This window comes from Haemaphysalis longicornis, unplaced genomic scaffold, assembly GCF_048455015.1.
Source record: "Haemaphysalis longicornis isolate Haplotype H1 unplaced genomic scaffold, Haemaphysalis longicornis Haplotype H1 scaffold_5, whole genome shotgun sequence".
Taxonomy (NCBI): Eukaryota; Metazoa; Arthropoda; class Arachnida; order Ixodida; family Ixodidae; genus Haemaphysalis; species Haemaphysalis longicornis.
In genome coordinates, this window is record NW_027526385.1 from 80,188,904 (window position 1) to 80,208,703 (window position 19,800).

At 49.8% G+C, this 19,800-nt stretch overlaps 2 protein-coding genes across 5 annotated transcripts in view; one reads left to right on the forward strand and one right to left on the reverse strand.

The window, feature by feature from the left end:
- LOC144138496 (solute carrier family 35 member E3-like) overlaps positions 1–14,552 on the forward strand; it is a 40,164-nt gene extending 25,612 nt beyond the window's left edge. For 3 of the 4 annotated variants that reach the window (XM_077670799.1, XM_077670798.1, XM_077670800.1), the window contains 4 exons: positions 2,504–2,659; positions 8,922–9,111; positions 10,824–11,149; positions 13,583–14,552. In XM_077670799.1, the coding sequence (XP_077526925.1) occupies positions 2,504–2,659; positions 8,922–9,111; positions 10,824–11,149; positions 13,583–13,715 (805 nt within the window). In that variant the 3' untranslated portion in view covers positions 13,716–14,552. The remainder of the gene's footprint in view (positions 1–2,503; positions 2,660–8,921; positions 9,112–10,823; positions 11,150–13,582) is intronic. The other variant, XM_077670801.1, reaches the window with a different exon arrangement.
- Positions 1–19,800, reverse strand: part of LOC144138495 (pre-mRNA splicing regulator USH1G-like) — a 235,448-nt gene that overhangs the window by 200,196 nt on the left and 15,452 nt on the right. The window lies entirely within an intron of this gene.

The window sequence follows — 19,800 nt, forward strand, 5'->3', positions numbered from 1 at the left end:
TGACGTCATTCTTGCTCATAACACGTCACTGTGGCGCAAAATTTGAAGGTTTCTAAATACTTTTTGCTTTTTTTTCGTTAAAAGAAACACCTTTCGTGGCTGTAATGGAACTGAGTGAGATACTGAATCCTAGTTCTTTCAAATTAAACGAAGTTGTATTTTCTCTTCATGGCTCCTTTAAGGCCATGCAGGCAAACTACAAGTCTGTTTTAGTCGAAAGATTTCGTGTTTTATGGTGCCCTCAACGCTTTTCCGGAAGCAAACGACGCTTTATTCACCTAGAAATTAATCAATTTAGATCAAAATTTTGATTCTCCCGCCAAGTCGCGTGCTTTCGTGACGTCTGCCATGAAGTCACAAGAGCGGGTATTTAAACGAACTTCCAGTGCGTCATTAGGCCCAGCAGCCTTGCTTACCGTCAGTCTTCCCAGATGGGGCTACCGTGCGGAGCTGCGGACAGTTGTCCGCCGTTGCTTTGTTTTTGACCGTATACCAACCTGCCTTGTTTTTGTTACGGTAGAAAGTAACCGTTTCGTGAAACATGGGGTATGCTCGACAAACAAGGTCACGAAAGACAACGTCGCTTACTACAATCGGCTAGTGTCGTGTAAGACAACTCCAAAGCGGCGGACTGCTGTACAGGTAAAACAAGCATAGTGCGTCCAGTACCCACAGCAGTGCGCATTGGTACTTCTATGTTTGCGTGTATTTTCGTAACTTCCATTGTTTACCCCACCATTCTTACGGCTGTAAAATCAATATGCACTGCATTTAAGCGCAGCTATAGCTCGTTCGGCAAGTTTGTAAGCCCTGCCTAATTTGCGTTTGCTTTTGACGGCCTCAGCCAATCGCACAGCTGTGCATATGACATCATAGGTTCTGTTGCCGGAAATGAGCTAGTGGGTCGCATGGCCATTCCATTTTTTTCCTAATTATATACCTTATTCGAGCGAAGTATGGGTTAAAAATGGTGTAATTCCTACGAGGCACTCTTTCGAACGAACCAAACTTGCGTTTTGTCTGCATGGCCCCTTTAAAAGAACCCTGCAACACTTTTTTCAACTCTCTTCGAAATCCTAAATGTTAACAGAACGTAGCCAGCCAACACATCCAGTGCTTAGATTAGGGGTCGCAAGGTACATTTGCCACAAATTGCTGCTCTATGCCCATCAGATAACTTAGAAATTTGCTCAAAAGATTTTTTCACCCTTTACCGGTCTTTGCGTTCTTCGACCGCTGGAATTACGTCATTACAGCAATGCCGTATCTATTGGCCAGTTCTCCTTCAGTCGCAGCAGTGAACGCATTCGATAGCCACTTTGAAAAGAAAGCTACAAAAGCGATGCAGAAACGGCAGGTGGATCTGCTGCGGCGAGCAAACCACGCAGTGCCGCTCCGTGCCGGCGATAACTGTAGCTGTCTCAGTGCTTCCAGACGCAAAGGAAATAGTGAAATCGTTTATTGGAAGTGGTGCAGAGTTCCTTTAAGTCATCACTGGCAGTAGCTTTGGTTGCAAGCCCCCTCCACTTTCCCTAAATAATACCCCTGCTACGCTATTTTCCGAATGTCATTTGAACCAAATGTCATTTGACTCGAATGCGAAGTTGTGCTGCTCCTCTGGGTTTTGAAATGCCATTCGGCTCAAATGACATTGGAGCCAATTGAGCACCCAGAGAGATTTGGGGCACTCAAATGCCATTTCTAGCACTCTCGCGCACGCAGCGTTCCACGTCAGCATAAACAAATACATTACTGTCGTACTTAAAACAAACAAAATATTCCTAATTGTGGGACTTTGTTTACTTCTCGTTCACTTAAATAGTGATATCAAGATGTAATAATTCCGTACTCAGCACCAGTGCGAGCAAGCGACAAACCAGTGTGGCCAGACAGCACAAAAAACCTCGATTGAAATTCAGAATAAAGCAAAAACCGCGTCAAAGCTTACGTTATTAATAATTTGATATCATTTTAAAGCCAAAGACTGCCGCTAAATTTTATGGTTGCATTATTGCGTAAAAAACAGAGCTCAACAGCAGCAGCGCCATGCAGCTCGGCGAGCGATTGTTAAAGCTTTCAAATGCCATCGAAATTGTAGCGGAGAACGGCTGATTCTGAATTGCATTAGAAGCATGATATTTATAGTTCATACCACAAGCTAGGTGCAGCACTGTGGAGGCTACGTTGTTGTCAACAGCCCGCCCTCTCAGGGCGCCTCACTCACCGCGAAGGGAGCGACAAAAGGCGCCGGGGCCTTGCAGTTCTACTTGCCGAGAGGGGAGAAGGGAATGTCCTTTCAGGACCCCCTTCACGGCGAGTTAGGCGCCCTCAGTGGGCGCGCTGTTGACGGCAATGTGGCCTCCACAGTGCTGCACCTAGCTTGTGGCATGAACTATAGTTTAAATGACATTCGGACGCTAGTGTAGCCGGGGTATAAGACAGTTTATGCTAAAGCACGAGAGCTTTGAACACGAAACGCGCTCCTGGACGTGCACGCACGCAGTGGCCCGCGGCTGCCCGCGGAAGGCGGGGGAATGGCCGGGCCGGAGTCCCTGTCCCACCTGGAGCACTGGAAGGTGGCCGTGGCGCTCTGCGCCTTCATGGCGCTGCCGAACCTCTCGCTAGAGTACAACACCGCCGGAACCAGCCTGCTGATCAGGTAAGGCCACGAGGCTCTCTTACGCGACTTTTCAAAAAAAAAAAAAATTACCATCCAGTCCTAGAAAATGTTGAGAAGCGCGATAGCTAAAAGTGCCTTCGCTGAAAGCGCGTCCAATCGATCGACAAACCTTCGAAGATACAAATCGCAAACGAAGAACAAACCGATGCGACAAATTTTCGCGCACTAAGTAATCGCATCTATACGAACGATCTAAATGCATACCGATACGTGGTAATTGAGATAATGGTACACTATTCATGATCGATGCGTGTAGTATTGTCTTATATATATATATATATATATATATATATATATATATATATATATATATATATATATATATATATATATATAGAACCGTTCTATTTTGGCGATTTTCATGTAACCGTTTTGACAACCATGAAAGGCCGGTTTCACGCACGCGCCGTGTGTCCAGAGATCTTATCAGAACTTTTCGGTCGACCAACCGGTCTATGGGGAAATGCGTACGTTTTTGGAGATCGGTCCCACTGAGAAAGCTTTCCCTTCAATTTTCGCGGCTGAACGCCCAGGAGGGGATGGACATTTTTGTAACGCCCCTTCATAATAGCTTCTGCGTCAGTGTAGAGGGAGTCCTGTAACCAGACGCCCTTGAAAACCGCCTTAAAGTGTTGGATGAGTGTCTGCCAGTACCCTTCGGTAACTGCTAGAGGGGACGAAGTGCTTCGCTGAGGATATTACCCGGCCAATGTTTGTCGTGAGCTCGCAGAGAGGGAGTTTTCGTGCCATGCCGCTGCAGAAAGTTCGATCAATGTTACGGCCATGGACAAGCGTTCAAAAGTTCCTCTTCGGGCAGCGACTAAACAGCCATTGCACTGCGAGCGGAAGTGTAGTGTAGTGTAGTGTAGTGTAGTGTGTGTAGTGTAGTGCGCGCGCCCGCGCGCGATTACGCATTTTGAAATTTATCCTTACTGAAGTAGAGCACGCCCGCGCATAGACCTTTGCTCAAGCGCAGGCGTAAGGTGGTATAGTTCAGACTGATAAGTGCGGACGGGTACGTGCGTCCCCGACATGGCCCGAACTGGCGCAGACCTCAAGGGGCTCTACGCTTGAGGCAAGTGGGGTCTATGCATGGTACAGTTCTGGGATTTGGCGCACTGCTGTCTTTCACCTCTGCCCGGACGTTCAAGGCGACTGAGTGAGATCTTCCTCCCTTCAGTGAAGAGGCCAAGGATTGAGCGTCCTTTTCCACGCCACAAAGGACATCATTCCTCCCTTACTGAATGAGCTTCCTGCTCCTGGCATTGCTTATTAAGGCGCGCTTATACTCGAACGTTTCCGGCAGACTGGGAAGCGGCCGCGCGGTCGGCGATAGCAGGTCGGCTAGACAGCACCAGCGAGAACTTTTACTTCTGTCAAGGGAACGTGTTGCTGGGCGTGTTGGTTGAGGTCTACAAACATACTGAGTGGCGCAAATACACAACACACAAGAAAGAAGAAAGGAGTAGCGCCTGTCCGTGTCTTTTTTTTTTTTGTGCGTTGTGTATTTGCGCCACTCAGTATGTTTGTATTCTACTTCTGTATACACTCTATAGGGACCGGGCAGCTGGACGGGTGGCGCCACCACTCGGCCCTCCCCTCGTCAGTGGAATGAGCCGGTGCATTGGACTGCACAGCCTCCCGTTGTTTTGGTCGTGTTTGCTTCGGTGCTTTGAATGTTTTGGTGGTGTTGTGAGCGTATATGTGCGGTGAAACAAAGTCTAGACAGATGTGTTGCGTTTTTAGATGCAGTCGGACGCTTGTCGGACGCTTCTAAAGTTGGGTATCGTCTGCTATGGCATGAGCGATTTTTGCAGCGATCTGCGCTTGGCTACACCCGTTCTGAGTACGAATAAAACTAATATTAGTAGTATTATTTTCTTCTTAAATGCACTAACGGCTACGCAAACTTATTGGATGCTTGTAAGGTTGGGAATGGGCTTCATTGACACGAGCGCTTTTTGCAGCGCTCTGCGCCTGGCTCCGCGCGATCGGAGTAGGAATAAAACTATTAGCAATATTATTATTCATTTCTACCACTTTAAATTATCTTCACTGGTTTCAATGACTACGGTTTCCACGCCAGCCTTAGCGCTGGGATACCTCGATACGTGTGCTTTAAATAGAAAGGCACCTGCATACGAGATGGATTACCGTGTAGCTGTAGAAATGTTGCGGTAGTTTACACTTTGTGTAACCGTGATCTTTGTGCCTTCGGTTTTGGTGAGCGACACTGTGACAGCATGGAAGCCTGAAATCCGAAGTGTAAATCCCACATTTGTGGTGGTCATTTTATCAAGAGCCAAAGTTATTCACCAACTCAACAGCCCAAGCTACAAACCATCCACCATCCCTCCTCCCCTTCCCGTTTTACCGCCTGCGTAGAATAAAGGCTGGCACCGATAGTTAAAAAAATATGGCAGCGTTAACGTCAGCCGGTATTTTTTAATGCTTAAGTATTCTTTACAGAGTACCTAAAAAATCGTGTAATGCCTGGTGAAGACACCAAAAACGCGCGATTAGTTGCCTCAAATATGGGTGCATCAGCCCGAGTCCTCCAGCCCAGACACATTTCCGACACGCTAGACAAAGTTTAGATTTGGAGATGGGTGCATGGAAGTTCAAAATTAAACAGCAAAATCATCTAGTCCTCCGTCTAATGATCATGATATGGTTGAACGCAAAGCTTTCTTCCTGCGAAATCGAATGGGAAATGGTCGAAGTCAAAGACGCTGCGATCAAAAGACCAATCTGCGTGCTGGTCAAATTCGACGGTCAACTAGTCGTCAAAGTTTAAATTCAGAAGGCAACCGAAGAAACCCATACGATAGAGCTTTGCGATAAACCCTCATCCTCGTTAGACGAAGGTGTGCATGATTTTTCAAGCGTAGGTGGCAGCTTGTAAACCGACCGCAGCATTCAGTTGTGAAGCTGAGTACAGGCTTCGGGCACCCTCCTGTCTTGCGTCCTTCAGCCACGCAGGAATTAGTTTTTGAAAAACCGTTAACCAACTAGCCAGCAACCATTGCGATTATTGTAAAGCAACGCTTTTCCACGACAAGCAATACAGTTCTACTATCATGCGGTATTTATTCTGCACACGATTCCCGATTACTGTAGTAAGATCATTTCTGTGAATTTAAACACGTTTCAGCCGTAGGTAATGAAGTTAAGGAAGCGTCATCCATCACAATTTCTGTTTTTAGGTAAATCTTAGAAGACACCCCCCAACTTTGTCTTTCGCTTGTGCACGACGTCGACGCCGCTTCGTCAACAACTGCCCAAGGTCAGCGCCGCAGCATTCCTAGATCGGTTGCACACACCGGCTTTGTGGGAGCATTTAGCTGCAGTATACTCCTCGATACGCGAAACTTCATGCAGGCGTCAAAAAATTGCATGAAGCAACGAACTTTCACTTCCAGCTTGACTTCCAGCTTGGCACATTGAGCGTCGTCTGCTATTTGTACATACTGAGTATGGGCGTAAATCACACACATGGCATTCCTCGTAAAGGTCACATCCACGCTCAAGATTTACCGATCTGATAAATGCACGTGGGGTTAAGTACGCTTTGCAAGCCGCACCACAGAAAAACGACAGAAAGCCATGCACAGTTACGCTGCGCTGACCGCCACCGGCATTCCACTGACGAGCGGTTCGCCACGGGCGGCGCTGTTCGCTGAAGCGACGGTGGTGCCATACAACGGCCGCCCGGTCCCTATACGCCTCGAGCTTCGCGATCGCTGCGCCGCCTGCCGCCGCTTTTCCGCGGCGTTGACGGGATTTGCGCTGCGTAGGTGATAGGGCCGCGTGCAGTGTTTAGGTTCTGTTTCGCTTCTTTTCGCCTTTCCGCGCCCTGAAAAAAACTTGTTATGGTGACGTCTATAGGCAAAGAGTACGTTTAGGTCACTTAAAAAGCAGCTGTGTCTTTGTAGAGTACGCGATCGCCTGCAATGAGCTACCCCGCGGAGACGCGGTGGACGCGGTGCTGCGCGCTTCGTCGGCGCTCTTCCGGGCGTCGGCGACAGTAGCAACCTATCACCCCTGTGACCTCCAAAACATCAGGCACAAATGAATTCTACTGTCACCTCGTTTAGACCTGATACTGCCAATACTGCCACAATGAAAGGTTGGCTTCATTTTGCAGCGTCGACAACGTATGCGGCTTCGTTTCGAATATATACGTCGCAGAAAAATATGTTTCGGGGATGTGATAACTCAATCCCGGACAATAACTTATGCCTTTTATAAGCATATAAACAATGCGAAAATGCTAAGTATATTCCAAGCCTAGCTGTGCGTCGTTAAATATGTGCCCACACACCAAGGCAAGTTAATGAAACCACGGAAAAATAAATGCTGTGCAAGTGCGGAATTAAGACACATAATTCTCTAACGGAAATAAAAAAAAGCAGTGCCGCTTCCTAAAGACGTTCGTCGAAACTTAAGCCAGGTAGGGTTCACTAGACCATTTCGCGAGACATCGTTGGTGTGGGGGGGGGGGAGGAGGAGGGGGACTGTGTACAAATGCAGAGCGGAATCAAACAATGAGCGTTTTAGTAATCACACACACACACACACACACACACACACACACACACACACACACACACACACACACACACACACACACACACACACACACACACACACAAATCTCGCGTTTACTTTTTTTTGTGCTTTTTTTTTTGTTTTTCTACTTCAACGAAGAGCTGATCGTACAGCGGACGCATTTTTGGAAGTATACAGGGTAGGCTGTTCAACAAGCGATGAAAGGTGTCGTTGGAAGAAAGTGGTATGTGATAAGGCCCTCTGATTTCAGTTTCTGCTTTATTCTGCTGGATCCCTGTGCCATATGGCGATATTTCGAAGAAGCATTAGTCGCGGACGCGGATTATATTCTAAGCCCGTCTCCGCGCTGCTCGCAGAGGAGCAGATGAATGTTTGCGTGCGCTCACCTCACGACAAGACGACTTTGTCGTGTGCTGATCCCCGAGTATAATTATGCATTGCCCATCGTACTTTTTTGTGAATATTCCAGAAATTAACACAGACTGGCTTGTAAATGGTGGTGATCAATATCTGAGGTGATCAAAGGTGATATTGGCAAACGTAACTGGCGTGCTGTCAGGTATGAGTGCCCCGCTGATTATGTAAGGGCACAAAACCAATTTAAATCGTAGTGTATAGCCGTACCATGAACATCTGAGGAACCGGTGGTTACGGAGACACTGCTAGTGAATTCAGGTCAGTGTAACTACAGTCGGCTCCATCACACGCCGGTTCCGCGACGCTGGCCTGTGACACACACCTGGCGCTTATACAGACCGAATGTACCGCACTAAGATCGCGTCAGAAACATTTACACTCTCGAAAACACACCTCAATTGCGAACAGAGTGACTGCTCCACATAAACATGGATTTCAAACGCCCGCAAACGGTAAATCTCAGTCGTGTACGTGCCGCAAAAGCAGCGGCGGCACTGGGGAGCGGGACGCCGACTCCCGCGCCTGCTTTCGAAACGGGCCGCTAGGGGGATTTCAGTGGCGCCCCTACAGGCCGCGCTCGAGGCGTATAGGCCGGCGCAGCGTAGCTATGCGTAGCCAGATGGTAGCCAGCGCGCCCTGTATACCCGCAGCGGTGGCTCAGTGGCAAAGGCGTTGTGCTGCTGAGCCTAGGGAAGCGGGTTCGATTCCCGGCCGCGGCGGCCGCTTTTCTGGTGGAGGCGAAAAGCAAAAACGCCCGTGCGTGCGATATTTTCGCGCACGATAAAGATCCCTAGGTGGTCAAAATTCATCCGGAGCCCACCACTACGGCGCGCCTCATAAACTGTGTAGTTCTGGCGCGTTAAACCACATCATCAATCCAGCCAGCGCGCATTCCGGCTGGCGCATGCGCAGAAGGTTTTGCCACTGCGCGCCAGTCCGGGCGAGCTGGAGAGGTGCATTCTGGGCATTCTGGGATACGGGACCGGCGTGATCGGCGCGCTGGGCGCGGAATAGAAACATGTCCTATCTCAACGCCCGTGCCGCCTAAGTGCGCCGAGCTCCGCCGATCGCGCCGGCTGTTATTTGACGTCGGAGGCCGACGTGGCGCGGTCGTTCCGCGCACGCGTCGCCTACGCCAGTATAAAAGCGCCTCCGGTTTCTCACCCCCCCCCCCCCCCCCAAACCCCCTCGTTTTTTTTTTTTTTTTTTAACAACGCAAGCGGAATAGAAAACGTTTTCCCGGTCTTCACAGGCTCTTGACGCTGCCGATAACGGCGGTGCTTCAGGCGATGTTGTTCGGGCGCCGCCATGACAAAGCAGTGGTCATCTCGCTGGTGCCCGTGGCCGTGGGTGTCGGGCTCAATGCGTTCGGGGACCTGAGCTTTAACGCGGTTGGCCTGGTCTTCGGCGTCGCTGGTGCTGTGGCCGCGGCCTGGTACTTGGTGAGTGTGTGAGGAACCACCATGGCGCGTCGCTCCGGTCGACGACTAGTAGACGATAACAAGCATGGTAATTAGGAATATAAAAAGAAAATAAAAATAAGAACGCCGTGAAATATGAGACATGGTAGTTGAGAACTGGTGAGGTCCGAGGCAATAGGTCAGACAAAAATTAAGGCAACAAGTGTGTTTCCAAATAATTTCAGAGCGAACTCAATTCACGGTAACTGATGTGATTAATTCGCAAATTAGCCCTAAATGTATAGAATGTCTGGGTAGGTCGACCATATTAATGGTCATAAAATGTCTTGGCATTCCATGCTCACACCGTATCTCATGGGTAAACTGTCTTTTTCATAGTCATAACCGTCACCACCACGATCATTATCGTGGTCGTCATCAAATACTTCGGCGTTTCAACAATACTGCGTAGTGCTTGTTTGAATTAAACAGCGGCTTTTATGGCAAATCCAATTCAAGTACGGGCCATTTTCGGCAAACGCAATCGTCATCGTCCCCAAATTTTTTTTAACGCTCCACTTCGTATCTCGTTAATAAGCGATCGTTAGTAAGCGAACGACATTCTAGCTTGTATCGCATTTTTACTGACTGGATTAACCACCCTTTTCTCAGCCAGTAAAGCTTAAGGCATAAAACGAGCATCCCATATCAGAGGACAAATTCGCATGAAAAACATCAAATCTCGAATCAAGAGGAAGAACAGGGCTCGGACTGGACCTGTGATGCGGAAAACTGGCAACCGATGGACGACACCACCAGGGTAACAGTGCATACAGAGAGACGGCACTATAGAAGTACATGGAAGACCATTAACTTGATGGAAGCATCGGTTTAAGAGTTCGCAGGCATAGAGAGAGAGGGAGAGAGAGATAGAGACAGGAAGAGAGAGACAGGGAGAGAGGAGAGAGAGAGGGAGAGAGAGAGAGAGGGGGAGGGAGGGAGGGAGGGGGAGGGAGAGAGAGAGAGGGGAGAGAGAGAGAAAGAGAGACAGGGATAGAGAGACATAGAGAGACAGAGACAGGGGGAGAGATAGATAGAGAGGACAGAGAGAGAGACAGGGAGAGAGATAGAGATTTTTAGAGAGAGGGAAAAACAGGGAGACAGGGATAGAGAGATAGAGATACAGAGAGAGAAAGAGAGAGAGAGACAGGGATAGAGAGAGATAGAGAGACAGAGAGAGAAAGAGAGACAGACAGGGATAGAGAGACATAGAGAGACAGATACAGGGGGAGAGATAGATAGAGAGGACAGAGAGAGAGACAGGGAGAGAGATAGAGATAGAGAGAGAGAGATTACACTTTATTTTGAACTTCAGAAAGATTTGTTGACGGGCTAGTAGGTCTGAAACTTGAAAATCCGTGAGGATTGCGCAGGAGGACGACACACAGAGAGAAGACAACACGACGAGCGCATGTGTTTAAAAAACTGCTTCGCTTCTAGGTACTAGGATTACAGGGACTAATCTTGTCACAACGTTTCTTTTTATGTCGATTAGCAAGTAGTCCAATAGAGCTCTATCAAGCTGCTCTTAAGTGGTTGCGACTTACGCCTCCGAATTAATCGCGAGACAAGGACGCGTTCGTCCTGCGGTGGACGCAGGCAGGCTGATGATAGCCAATCACAGGTATACCCGCCGTTTCCTCCTCCCGGAGGATCATCATCCCGCATCGTCATCCGTCGTCATCTGCGTGCAGACCCTGGCGGCGGAGCAGCAGCAGCGGCTGCGGCAGAGCCCCGGCCAGCTGCTGGAGGGCCAGCTGCGCTTCGCCCTCCCCGTGCTCGCCCTGCTGGCGCTGGTGTTCGAGCCCCCGTGGCTGGGGCCCCGGGGCCTGCTGGCTCGCCGGTGGCCCGCGCGGGACGCGGCCCTGCTGGTGGGCTCGTCGCTCGTGGGCTGCCTGCTCACGCTCAGCATGCAGTGGCTGCTGGGACGCACCTCGGCGCTCACCTACCAGGTGCTTGGACACGTCAAGATGTGCGCCACGCTCGCCGCCTGCGCCGTCGTCTTCGAGGAGCACCTCAAGTGCGTGCGCCCCGCTGCCTGCTTTATTGGGTGTTTCAGGGGCGAATCCCCTTAGGGGCTCGGGCTGTTGGCGTCTCCTGTCGTCGTCGTCGTAATAGTCGTCTCATGTAGTCACGAAAAACCGGGACACTCGTTTACGCCTCACGCTAGAACGTAACGCGTACTAAAAAAAAAAAAAACCGGGACACTCATTCACGCCTCGCGCTGGAGCGCTTCGTAACGCGTACTAAAAAAACACCGGGACACTAGTTCACGCCTCGCGCTAGAGAGCTTCGTCCTTCAAAGACAAGAGACTTTTGCAGCAAAGTTGTATACCTGTTGTACCCTCCCAACGGTTTCATCTCCGTTGGCAAAAACGCCAAGGCGACAAGAACACACTCATACACTGCATGCTTCGCTGCTAGGAGATGGACCGGGATTTTTTTTTTTTATTTCTTGGCTTCCCAAGCGCATTGGCCGCATTCCCAGAGCTCGTCTTCTAAGTACATCCTCGGCCCTAAAATGCGCTAAAAAAAAAAAAAAAACACCGGGACACTCGTTTACGCCTCCCGCCAGAGAGCTTCGTGCTTCAAAGACAAAGAGACTTTTACAGCAAAGCTCTCCATGATTGGCAGGGCCGGATCGTTTCGTCCGCAGGTTTAAATTTAGGTGCGGAGCACCTTAGGACCTCACAATGTCCGTCCGCGTCCGTGTGCATAGCATTTACAATCGCAAAAAATCACACAGGCACCGGCACCGACAGGATTCGAGCCTGTGTCTGGTAGACCAGACAGAGTTAATGTCAGTCGTCTTACCCATTGGGCTACAACCGTGAGTTAGTAGCCGAAAGTCAAACGGCTTACTCCCTCGTCTGTAACGGTCCGGAGTACCTTAGGACCTCCCAATGTCCATGTCCATCCATGCGCACACCACCTGATTTGTGCCCCGACCGTCATTCGATTTGAGCCGTGAGTTCAGTTTCATTTAGGGAATACTTCACAAGGTGCAACTCACGGCTCAAATCGAATGACGGTCGGGGCGCAAGTCGGATGTCACTCGTGGCGCAACTTGGATGTCATCTCGAGTCCCCGTACTCCGCATCCTCGCCATCATCCACGGAGCGGAGATGCTGCCATTTTTACATCTCTTCCGAACTGGACCGCGTTAGCACGCGCTAGAACCCGCGGCCAAGTACAAAGCCAACGCCCGCGCTACGAACCCGAAGGAAATGCCCGGAATACGATGATAGCTCGATCGGATAGACGCCGATTTCATAACGCGGGGGACCCAGGTGCGGTTCCGGCCACGGGAAGCGGTTTTTTTTTTTTTAAACTGGTTGCACATGTTATCGTGGCCCGCCGCTGCTTGCCCACCACCCCAGGCTCGGCCCTTTAGGTGGCCCAGTGGTTAGGTTGCCAGTTTCACGGCATAAATGTCCCAGTTTCGATTCCCGGAACCTGCCTAAACACATTTTTTTTTTCTTGAGTCTTTTTTTTTTCTTGAGTTTTTTTTTTGGTGCGACGAAGCTTAGACAAAGCTTGGCCTATACAGCTTTGCTGTTAAAAGCGGACGTTGTCACGCATTTATCGCAACCTTCTTTCAAAACGCGCGCGCCCGTTGACGCCCGTCGCTTCAGCGGAGAGATGCAGTACATGACCTATTGTCGTTCTTAAACTGCACCCAAGTATAGACAACTATTGATTGATTGATTGTAGGGTTTTACGCGCCGACGCAACGCAGGCGATGAGGCGCGCCGTAGTGGAGGGCTCCGGATAAATTTTGACCACCTGGGGATCTTTAACGTGCGCCGAAATCTCGTACACACGGGCATTTTTGCTTTTCACCTCCATCAGAAAAGCGGCCGCCGCGGCCGGGAGTCGAACCCGCGACCTCGTGCTCAGCAGCAGAACGCCTTAGCCACTGAGCCACCGCAGCGGGTACAGACAATTATAAGTAGTTCGCGAGACGCATCTGGTTTGCTTTAGCGTCACTAAATAAGCTACGCTCATGAGTACCGCCACTTTGTGCACCCAGAAGCGTGTGGGGGCCATTTTGTTTCTGGCTTGCAGTGTTGCCCTCTCTCCCAACGAAACCGCCGCCGGTGTGACGGGCAGAGTGCGACCGACCACTTTAGCGTCCGCGCAGCACAGACAGACAGACACACACACACAGAGAGAGAGAGAGAGAGAGAGAGAGAGAGAGAGAGAGAGCGAGAGAGAGAGAGAGAGAGAGAGAGAGAGAGAGAGAGAGAGAGAGAGAGGCATCCAGAAACAAAATGGTTGCGCCCACATGTAAACAAATATCACGTGGTGCCGACCGACCAATGAAAATCCTGGCGGCGCATAACCATGAGAGAAAAGAGTTCCGATACTCTAAAAGCCTTTATTTAGTGACGATAGTTCGCCTGAGTAGTTCGCCACCGAGCGCCCGCTTTCGTTTCGCCCCTTCCCACAGGCCTTTGCAGCAAGTGGGTGTGTTCCTTACCATGGTCGGCGCGATGCTGTACACGGCGTTCAAGGTGCGGGAACAGCAGAGCCCCGCACCCGCCGGCCCCCGCAACAGCCAGCCGTCGACCGCCAACGACTAGCCGCCACGGAACAGCGGCCGCCCGTGATGCACGCACGTCTTGCCCGGGACGTTCCCTTTTGCCGGTCGCCAATGCTGTGGACGGAACATCCACGCCGGCGCTTCTGCGCATGCGCCGCTAAGCGTTCACCGGTCATGTACATAACTGTGTAGATATATCGTTTTCTGTACATACCGCCCATGGTGTGCATTTTATACCACTGCGAGTGTACAGAGGAGTACGCGATAGCTTTCTCAATGAGTTTCGCAGTCGTACGTAAGACGTTGAGACGCATTGAGAAGCGTGTGATTTCGGAATTCAAGTAGAGGGTCAAACACACGTGCGGAGAGCGATGCGTTTCCGCATGCGTTTTTCCGCACGGAGGACCGGCAGAAAAACGCGTCGCTCTACGCACGTGTGTCTAGCCCTCTAAACTATTTTTTTTTCTTTTTAGTGAATATCGCTAATTTATGAGCGCGTGGGACAGCTTTTACGTTGTAAACTCGCGCGAAATATAGGACAAATATAAACGTTAACGTCAGGTGCCAAATATTTTCGTTGCGGAGTGTGGTGGTTTGTTATGTTCGGCACGCTAATATTTGCGGGCATGATGAGAATGTATGCGTATGCACCGTTCGGAATATGCCCTTTGGCTCATATGTCTGCGAACAAACTCTCATTATAGGATTAAAGTTCAACTTTGTGTGGAACAGTTTCTGGATTGATTGAGCGCGGAGGAGTGTCTGCAGTGTTAAAAAAAATTTGCGCGCACTGCCATTAGAAAATGCGAGAATGTTAGACGCTGTCAAAGAATTGAATTTTGGCGAAACTGAATAAACTAGTCTCGGATGCGTCAAACTATAGTCCTTGTCTCACTTTTGTCTCATTCGTGCCCATCACTGGTCTGTACGCGATCGACCCGGTTCCTCTGTGAACAAGGCTGCCTCTCCCATGGATGATTGGCGACCTCGATGGTTTCACTGTGGTGACGTGCGTGCGTGCGTGTGTGACCACTGCAGGCGAAGGCCTCCCCCAAATCTTTCCATACACTTCCATCGTGTGTTTTCCGCGTCCATCCATCCATTCCATTCTTTGCTCTCGAATTCTTTATTCTCAATCGAGTCCTTGGTCCTCCCCTACTTCTTTTTTCATTACTTGGTAGCCGTTTCATTAAATAGATCCACCTGTTCTCCTTCAACTCTCTCTCTCTCTCTCTCTCTTAGGTTGCCGTAAAAAATAGTAAAAATTGGTATTTTTACTATATATATATATATATATATATATATATATATATATATATATATATATATATATATATATATATATATATATATATATATATATAGGAAATAAGGGTTGGCAGTCAGGAAAACCTCAGAAAGCAAAGGGGAGGTTGTGGTGGGTCATAGCAACAGATGAATTTTTTGAGTCAGAAAGAAAGTGGAGAAAAAATGCCCGCCGGGTGGGATCCGAACCCACGACCGGTATTCTGGAGATCGTGGGTTCGGATCCCACCCGGCGGGCATTTTTTCACCACTTGCTGACCCCAAAAATTCTTCATCTCTTTCTGTGACCCACCACAACCTCCCCTGTACTTTCCGAGGTTTTCTCGACTGCCAACCCTTATTTTCTGTCTTATTTCACCGAGCCCCTCATTTCTTATATATATATATATATATATATATATATATATATATATATATATATATATATATATATATATATATAAAAGAGCGCAAGAAAAGATAAGTGAACAAACACAAACCCACGAGAGAAACATTAAAGAAGGTTTACTGACGTTTCAGGAAGAGGACTGCCTTCCTTCAGAGTTACTTCTTATTATGTTAATGTTTTTCTCGTGTGTCTGTGTCTTAGGACCAGCAGTGAATAACGCAGAGGGAACAGGAGAAATGGTTGCTGCTGTACAAGCGTTTAGTTGAGCCGATAAACAAGGTATAAAATTTTTAAATGTTAACACAAAAAGCGGAGAACAAGAACACGCGCGCAAGGGTGGGACCCGAACCTCGGCGTCTTCGACTGTCCGCCTCTTTCTTTCGGCATCCACTCGAGGAGTCCCTCATTGCCAATTATAATACATACACGCACACAGCAGCGAGGAGAAGGCATGCGGCCGAGTTCGCTGACCTTGATCCTATATACCGACCGAGCGGCGAGAGCTTCAGTGGCGGCGGCGGCGGCAACCGACAAGGAACGAGCCAGAAGGCTCCTCGGCGGCCAGGCGAGCTTTACACACGCATACCGCTCGGCGATCCTGCAGCGGCAGCGTGTGCCTGTATTACACGCCGTCCAGTTAAGGAGGAGAGAGGGCGCTCGCCTTCTCTCCTCTCTCTTCGGCTGCCCGAAACTACAGTGCAGCTGTTGTGGCGCTTCCTCTTTCTGCCTCTGCCCAGACGGGGTCGCCATACGCACGGCTCGCAAAGCAGCCGCGCCGTAACGAGGCCAGCAGCCGAGATCGCCTACCCCCTCCTGGCCCCGCGTTCCTTACACGAGAAGAAGACCCGCGTGTGATACGCGACGGAGGCGCCTCGGTTTTGTACCCACGCCGCCCACCAAGAGCGCAGTAACACCCGCCGCTGTGTACATGCCGCGAGGGAAGAGAGGCTTTTGGCCGAAGCAAATAATTGGATGCGGCAGCGTTCGATGGACCAGCCACCGCGGTAGACAACGACGGTGAGAGGAACATGGCTCCAGGCTCTCACTCCTGCACGTTTTCTATCGTGCCAGGTGTACTTAGACCACGACTTCGGCCGATGCGCATCCTGCGGAGGATTCTCAAACCTTTATCACTCCACATGGGAATGCCCCAAATGGCCAGGCGCTTCCTAGTCTTCCCACAAGCTTCACCGGACGAGACGCTGCATTCACCGCACAAGCACAGACACACTCGCTCTGCGTGTCCTTACGAGCTGTACACCTTACTGCCAAGTCTGAGGTAGCTACACTAAAACTCTTATGCATATTGGGAATGGCCGAGGGCTCGACGTGCCCGGCACGGTACACCTATAGGTCCCGCGAACTCTCCTCCCTCCTGAAATTCTGCCCGTCTGGGGCTTCTGGGCCGCCACATCAAGGCATCTCCAGTCCACAGTATGGCCACTTGTCATGCAGCACGTCCTGGAAATCCCTGGAGCCCCCGAACTACCAATGCTCCATTCACCACTGTGGCTGCAGACCAGAAGTGACAGCGCGACTCGGACTATCGGACTGGAGATGTTGCAATAAAGTTCCCTCAGCCAGGAAATTCCGGACTGAGGAGGCCCTCCAGGGGGCGGGTGCCGTACAACAGCACCCGTTCATTAAAGATTGTCTGTGTCTAGAGTGCCAGCCGACGGTAGTATAAGCACTCCACTATAGCGACGTCCCCCGACATTCTGATGAAAAAAGGTACCGTAACGTAACGTAAGCTAACCTACCATTACCTAAAGAACATAAAGAAATAATTTAAAACACAAGGAACTAACCTAACCAGAGCCATGGAAATTAAAACTAAAGATGTTATAAAAAATAAAGGAGACAAGAGCCGGGTTCGAACCACCGCCCTCAGTAACACGAAGCTAAGAAGGAACCTCTGCACCAACGGCGGACGCTCTCTTTGCAGCATGGCCTGTGCCAGCCCAGTCTTAAAAATTTAGATGTCGCACGGCACTCTAGACACTGCGTTTTAATTTAAAATTTAATTCACTTCATATCTCTCTCTCTCTCTCTCTCTCTCTCTCTCTCTCTCTCTCTCTCTCTCTCTCTCTCTCTCTCTCTCTCTCTCTCTCTCTCTCTGTTTCTCACACCCAATTCTTTCGCGGTGGATGAGAAGCCATTCTTTTAAGCCCAAGCCTGGACTAGCGCCGATTGATCGACCTCACAGCAAATGAATGGGGCCTTTGACTAAGGGGACCTTCACCTTCTGGAAGCCGAATATTCGGACTCAATAAAAGAAGTTTTCTGCTACTACTACTACTACTCTTCGCTGACTCTAAAAGACAATTTTCCGTCCCTTACTGAGCGGACGATAGTTGAGTGACTGCATATATTACAAAGGGTTTTTGGGGCGGGGCGTCTTCAAGGTGCAGCAAGGTCTGGTTGGCTTTGCAGAGTCCAAGCGAGCTCTGTCCAAGAGGCACTGTCGATGGGGATGTCTCCCTTCGTCTCTACCCATATGCCAAGTATTACCAAATCTAGGAATTATGCCTCCGTCTCAGCTGCACATGTGCCCTCTCTTGAGATTGGCCATTTTACGCTTACACACTACCTTCGTTACAATATGCGCGAGCGTGTGTAACGGTTGGCTAGCTTGGATACACATACACGAGTTTAAAGCTGGCCATTGACTTCTTAATCAGCAACATCCTTCTTGGCTTGCACATTCCAACCGCTTTAAGCCACGGTAGTCCACGCACTAAGGAAACTAGGGCAGCCTCGACAGCCCTCTACGGTCTAAGCACGCCAAGGAGCTTAATAAACACGCATTATTCCGGCTGTATATATGCTGTTGGCGGACTTGGACGACACTCGGGTAACAGCACAGGGAAACGCGCCATCGAGTGCCAGTTTGGAGCGCAACTTAATCCATCCGATTAAATTAAATCCCACCCGCCCCCAGTCTCACAAAAATCCCGGAATAGCTTTAAAGTCGTAATACCTACAACTTTGTCTTCGAAATGCGGAAGAAGGAGTTGGGCCTCTACCGGAAAACCGCGACACAAAGTAATTTCCTGCGCGCTCGGATATCCGCTAACTTCCGTAACTGTTTTTGCTGCGTGTAAAAGTACACAAAACTCACGCGATTACTTATAGCGGCTAAGCCTTAGCCATACGGGATCGGACACGCAGAAGCCTAAATCCAGCGCCAGGAAAAACCGAGGCACCGTAACAAAGTGACCCACCTGTAAAGAATATGGAAATACAGGTTGCCTGCTACGTGCCACGGAGTTATCCCCGCCTGGGGGTCGTAAAACTTGGAAGACCACGCGCAGCGCAAGAGTACGTGTCGCGAGAGCCAGAAGCACGCATCCTTGGAGAGAACCTAAACCAGCTAGCCACCTCCTCAGCTTATCGCACAGTACGTCGCCTGTATACGCACCCGCTTTCACACAAACGCTGGACGGCTTCCGGGCCACGCGATATCACCATGCAAAAAAGAAGGGGGTGGGGGGGGTTATTCGGCCTCGAGAAGTGCGTCTCATTATACAGATACACGCATAACACGCGGCACGTCCGAAAACACTCGGATTATGCAGGCGCGTTGGTCGTGAAAGAGAGGCGACACGGGTGACGGGTTGCCCTTGGGGGTGGGAAGAAGGCGTTAAGGCCAAGGCGACCCGGTGCGCGAGATAAGCACGGCGCCCAGTACAGCGCTGCTACATGCGGCGTCGCGGTAGCCACTTCCTGTTCCGCTTCCGCGGTTTTCACGACGGCGGCGACGACAAACGCGGGAAAAGTCTTCATTCGAATTCGCCGGTGCGTGATGAAGCCTCCCGATCGTGATGAGGGTCATCCGAGCCCCCGGACCTGCTGGCGCGTTTTCCATACAAGTAAGTGGCCGTCACACCGCAGGTGTGACCGAATGATGATTGGAAAATAAACAGGAAGATGTGTGAGAAACATGTGGAAAATAAAAGCAAGATGTGCGAGCGCGGTGACGTACTATAGTTAAACGAAGTTGAACGCCCTGACCAATGTTACCTAGCGTGCGTGTATTTCTCGGACCTCTCGACACAGCGTGAGCTGATAGAGAGAGCCAAGCTGGGAGCCTTTGCTACTGGAGTCCTGGAAATAGGACTTCACCCATAACTCTTTCCACATTCCCTTCTCCCTATTTCCAAATAAAGTTTTCTCTCTCTCTCTCTCTCTCTCTCTCTCTCTCTCTCTCTCTCTCTCTCTCTCTCTCTCTCTCTCTCTCTCTCTCTCTCTCTCTCTCTCTCTCTGTTTCCACCGTTCGGAGTGAAGGTATATCGGAAGGAAAATAAGTATATACGCCAGCAATGTGGCGTAAACCTTTGCCGATACATAAGTAGACATCTTTGTTATTCTTCTTGCCGTGTCTCAGACTATTTACTAGAACTATATATATACGTGTGGCATTCGATCACTA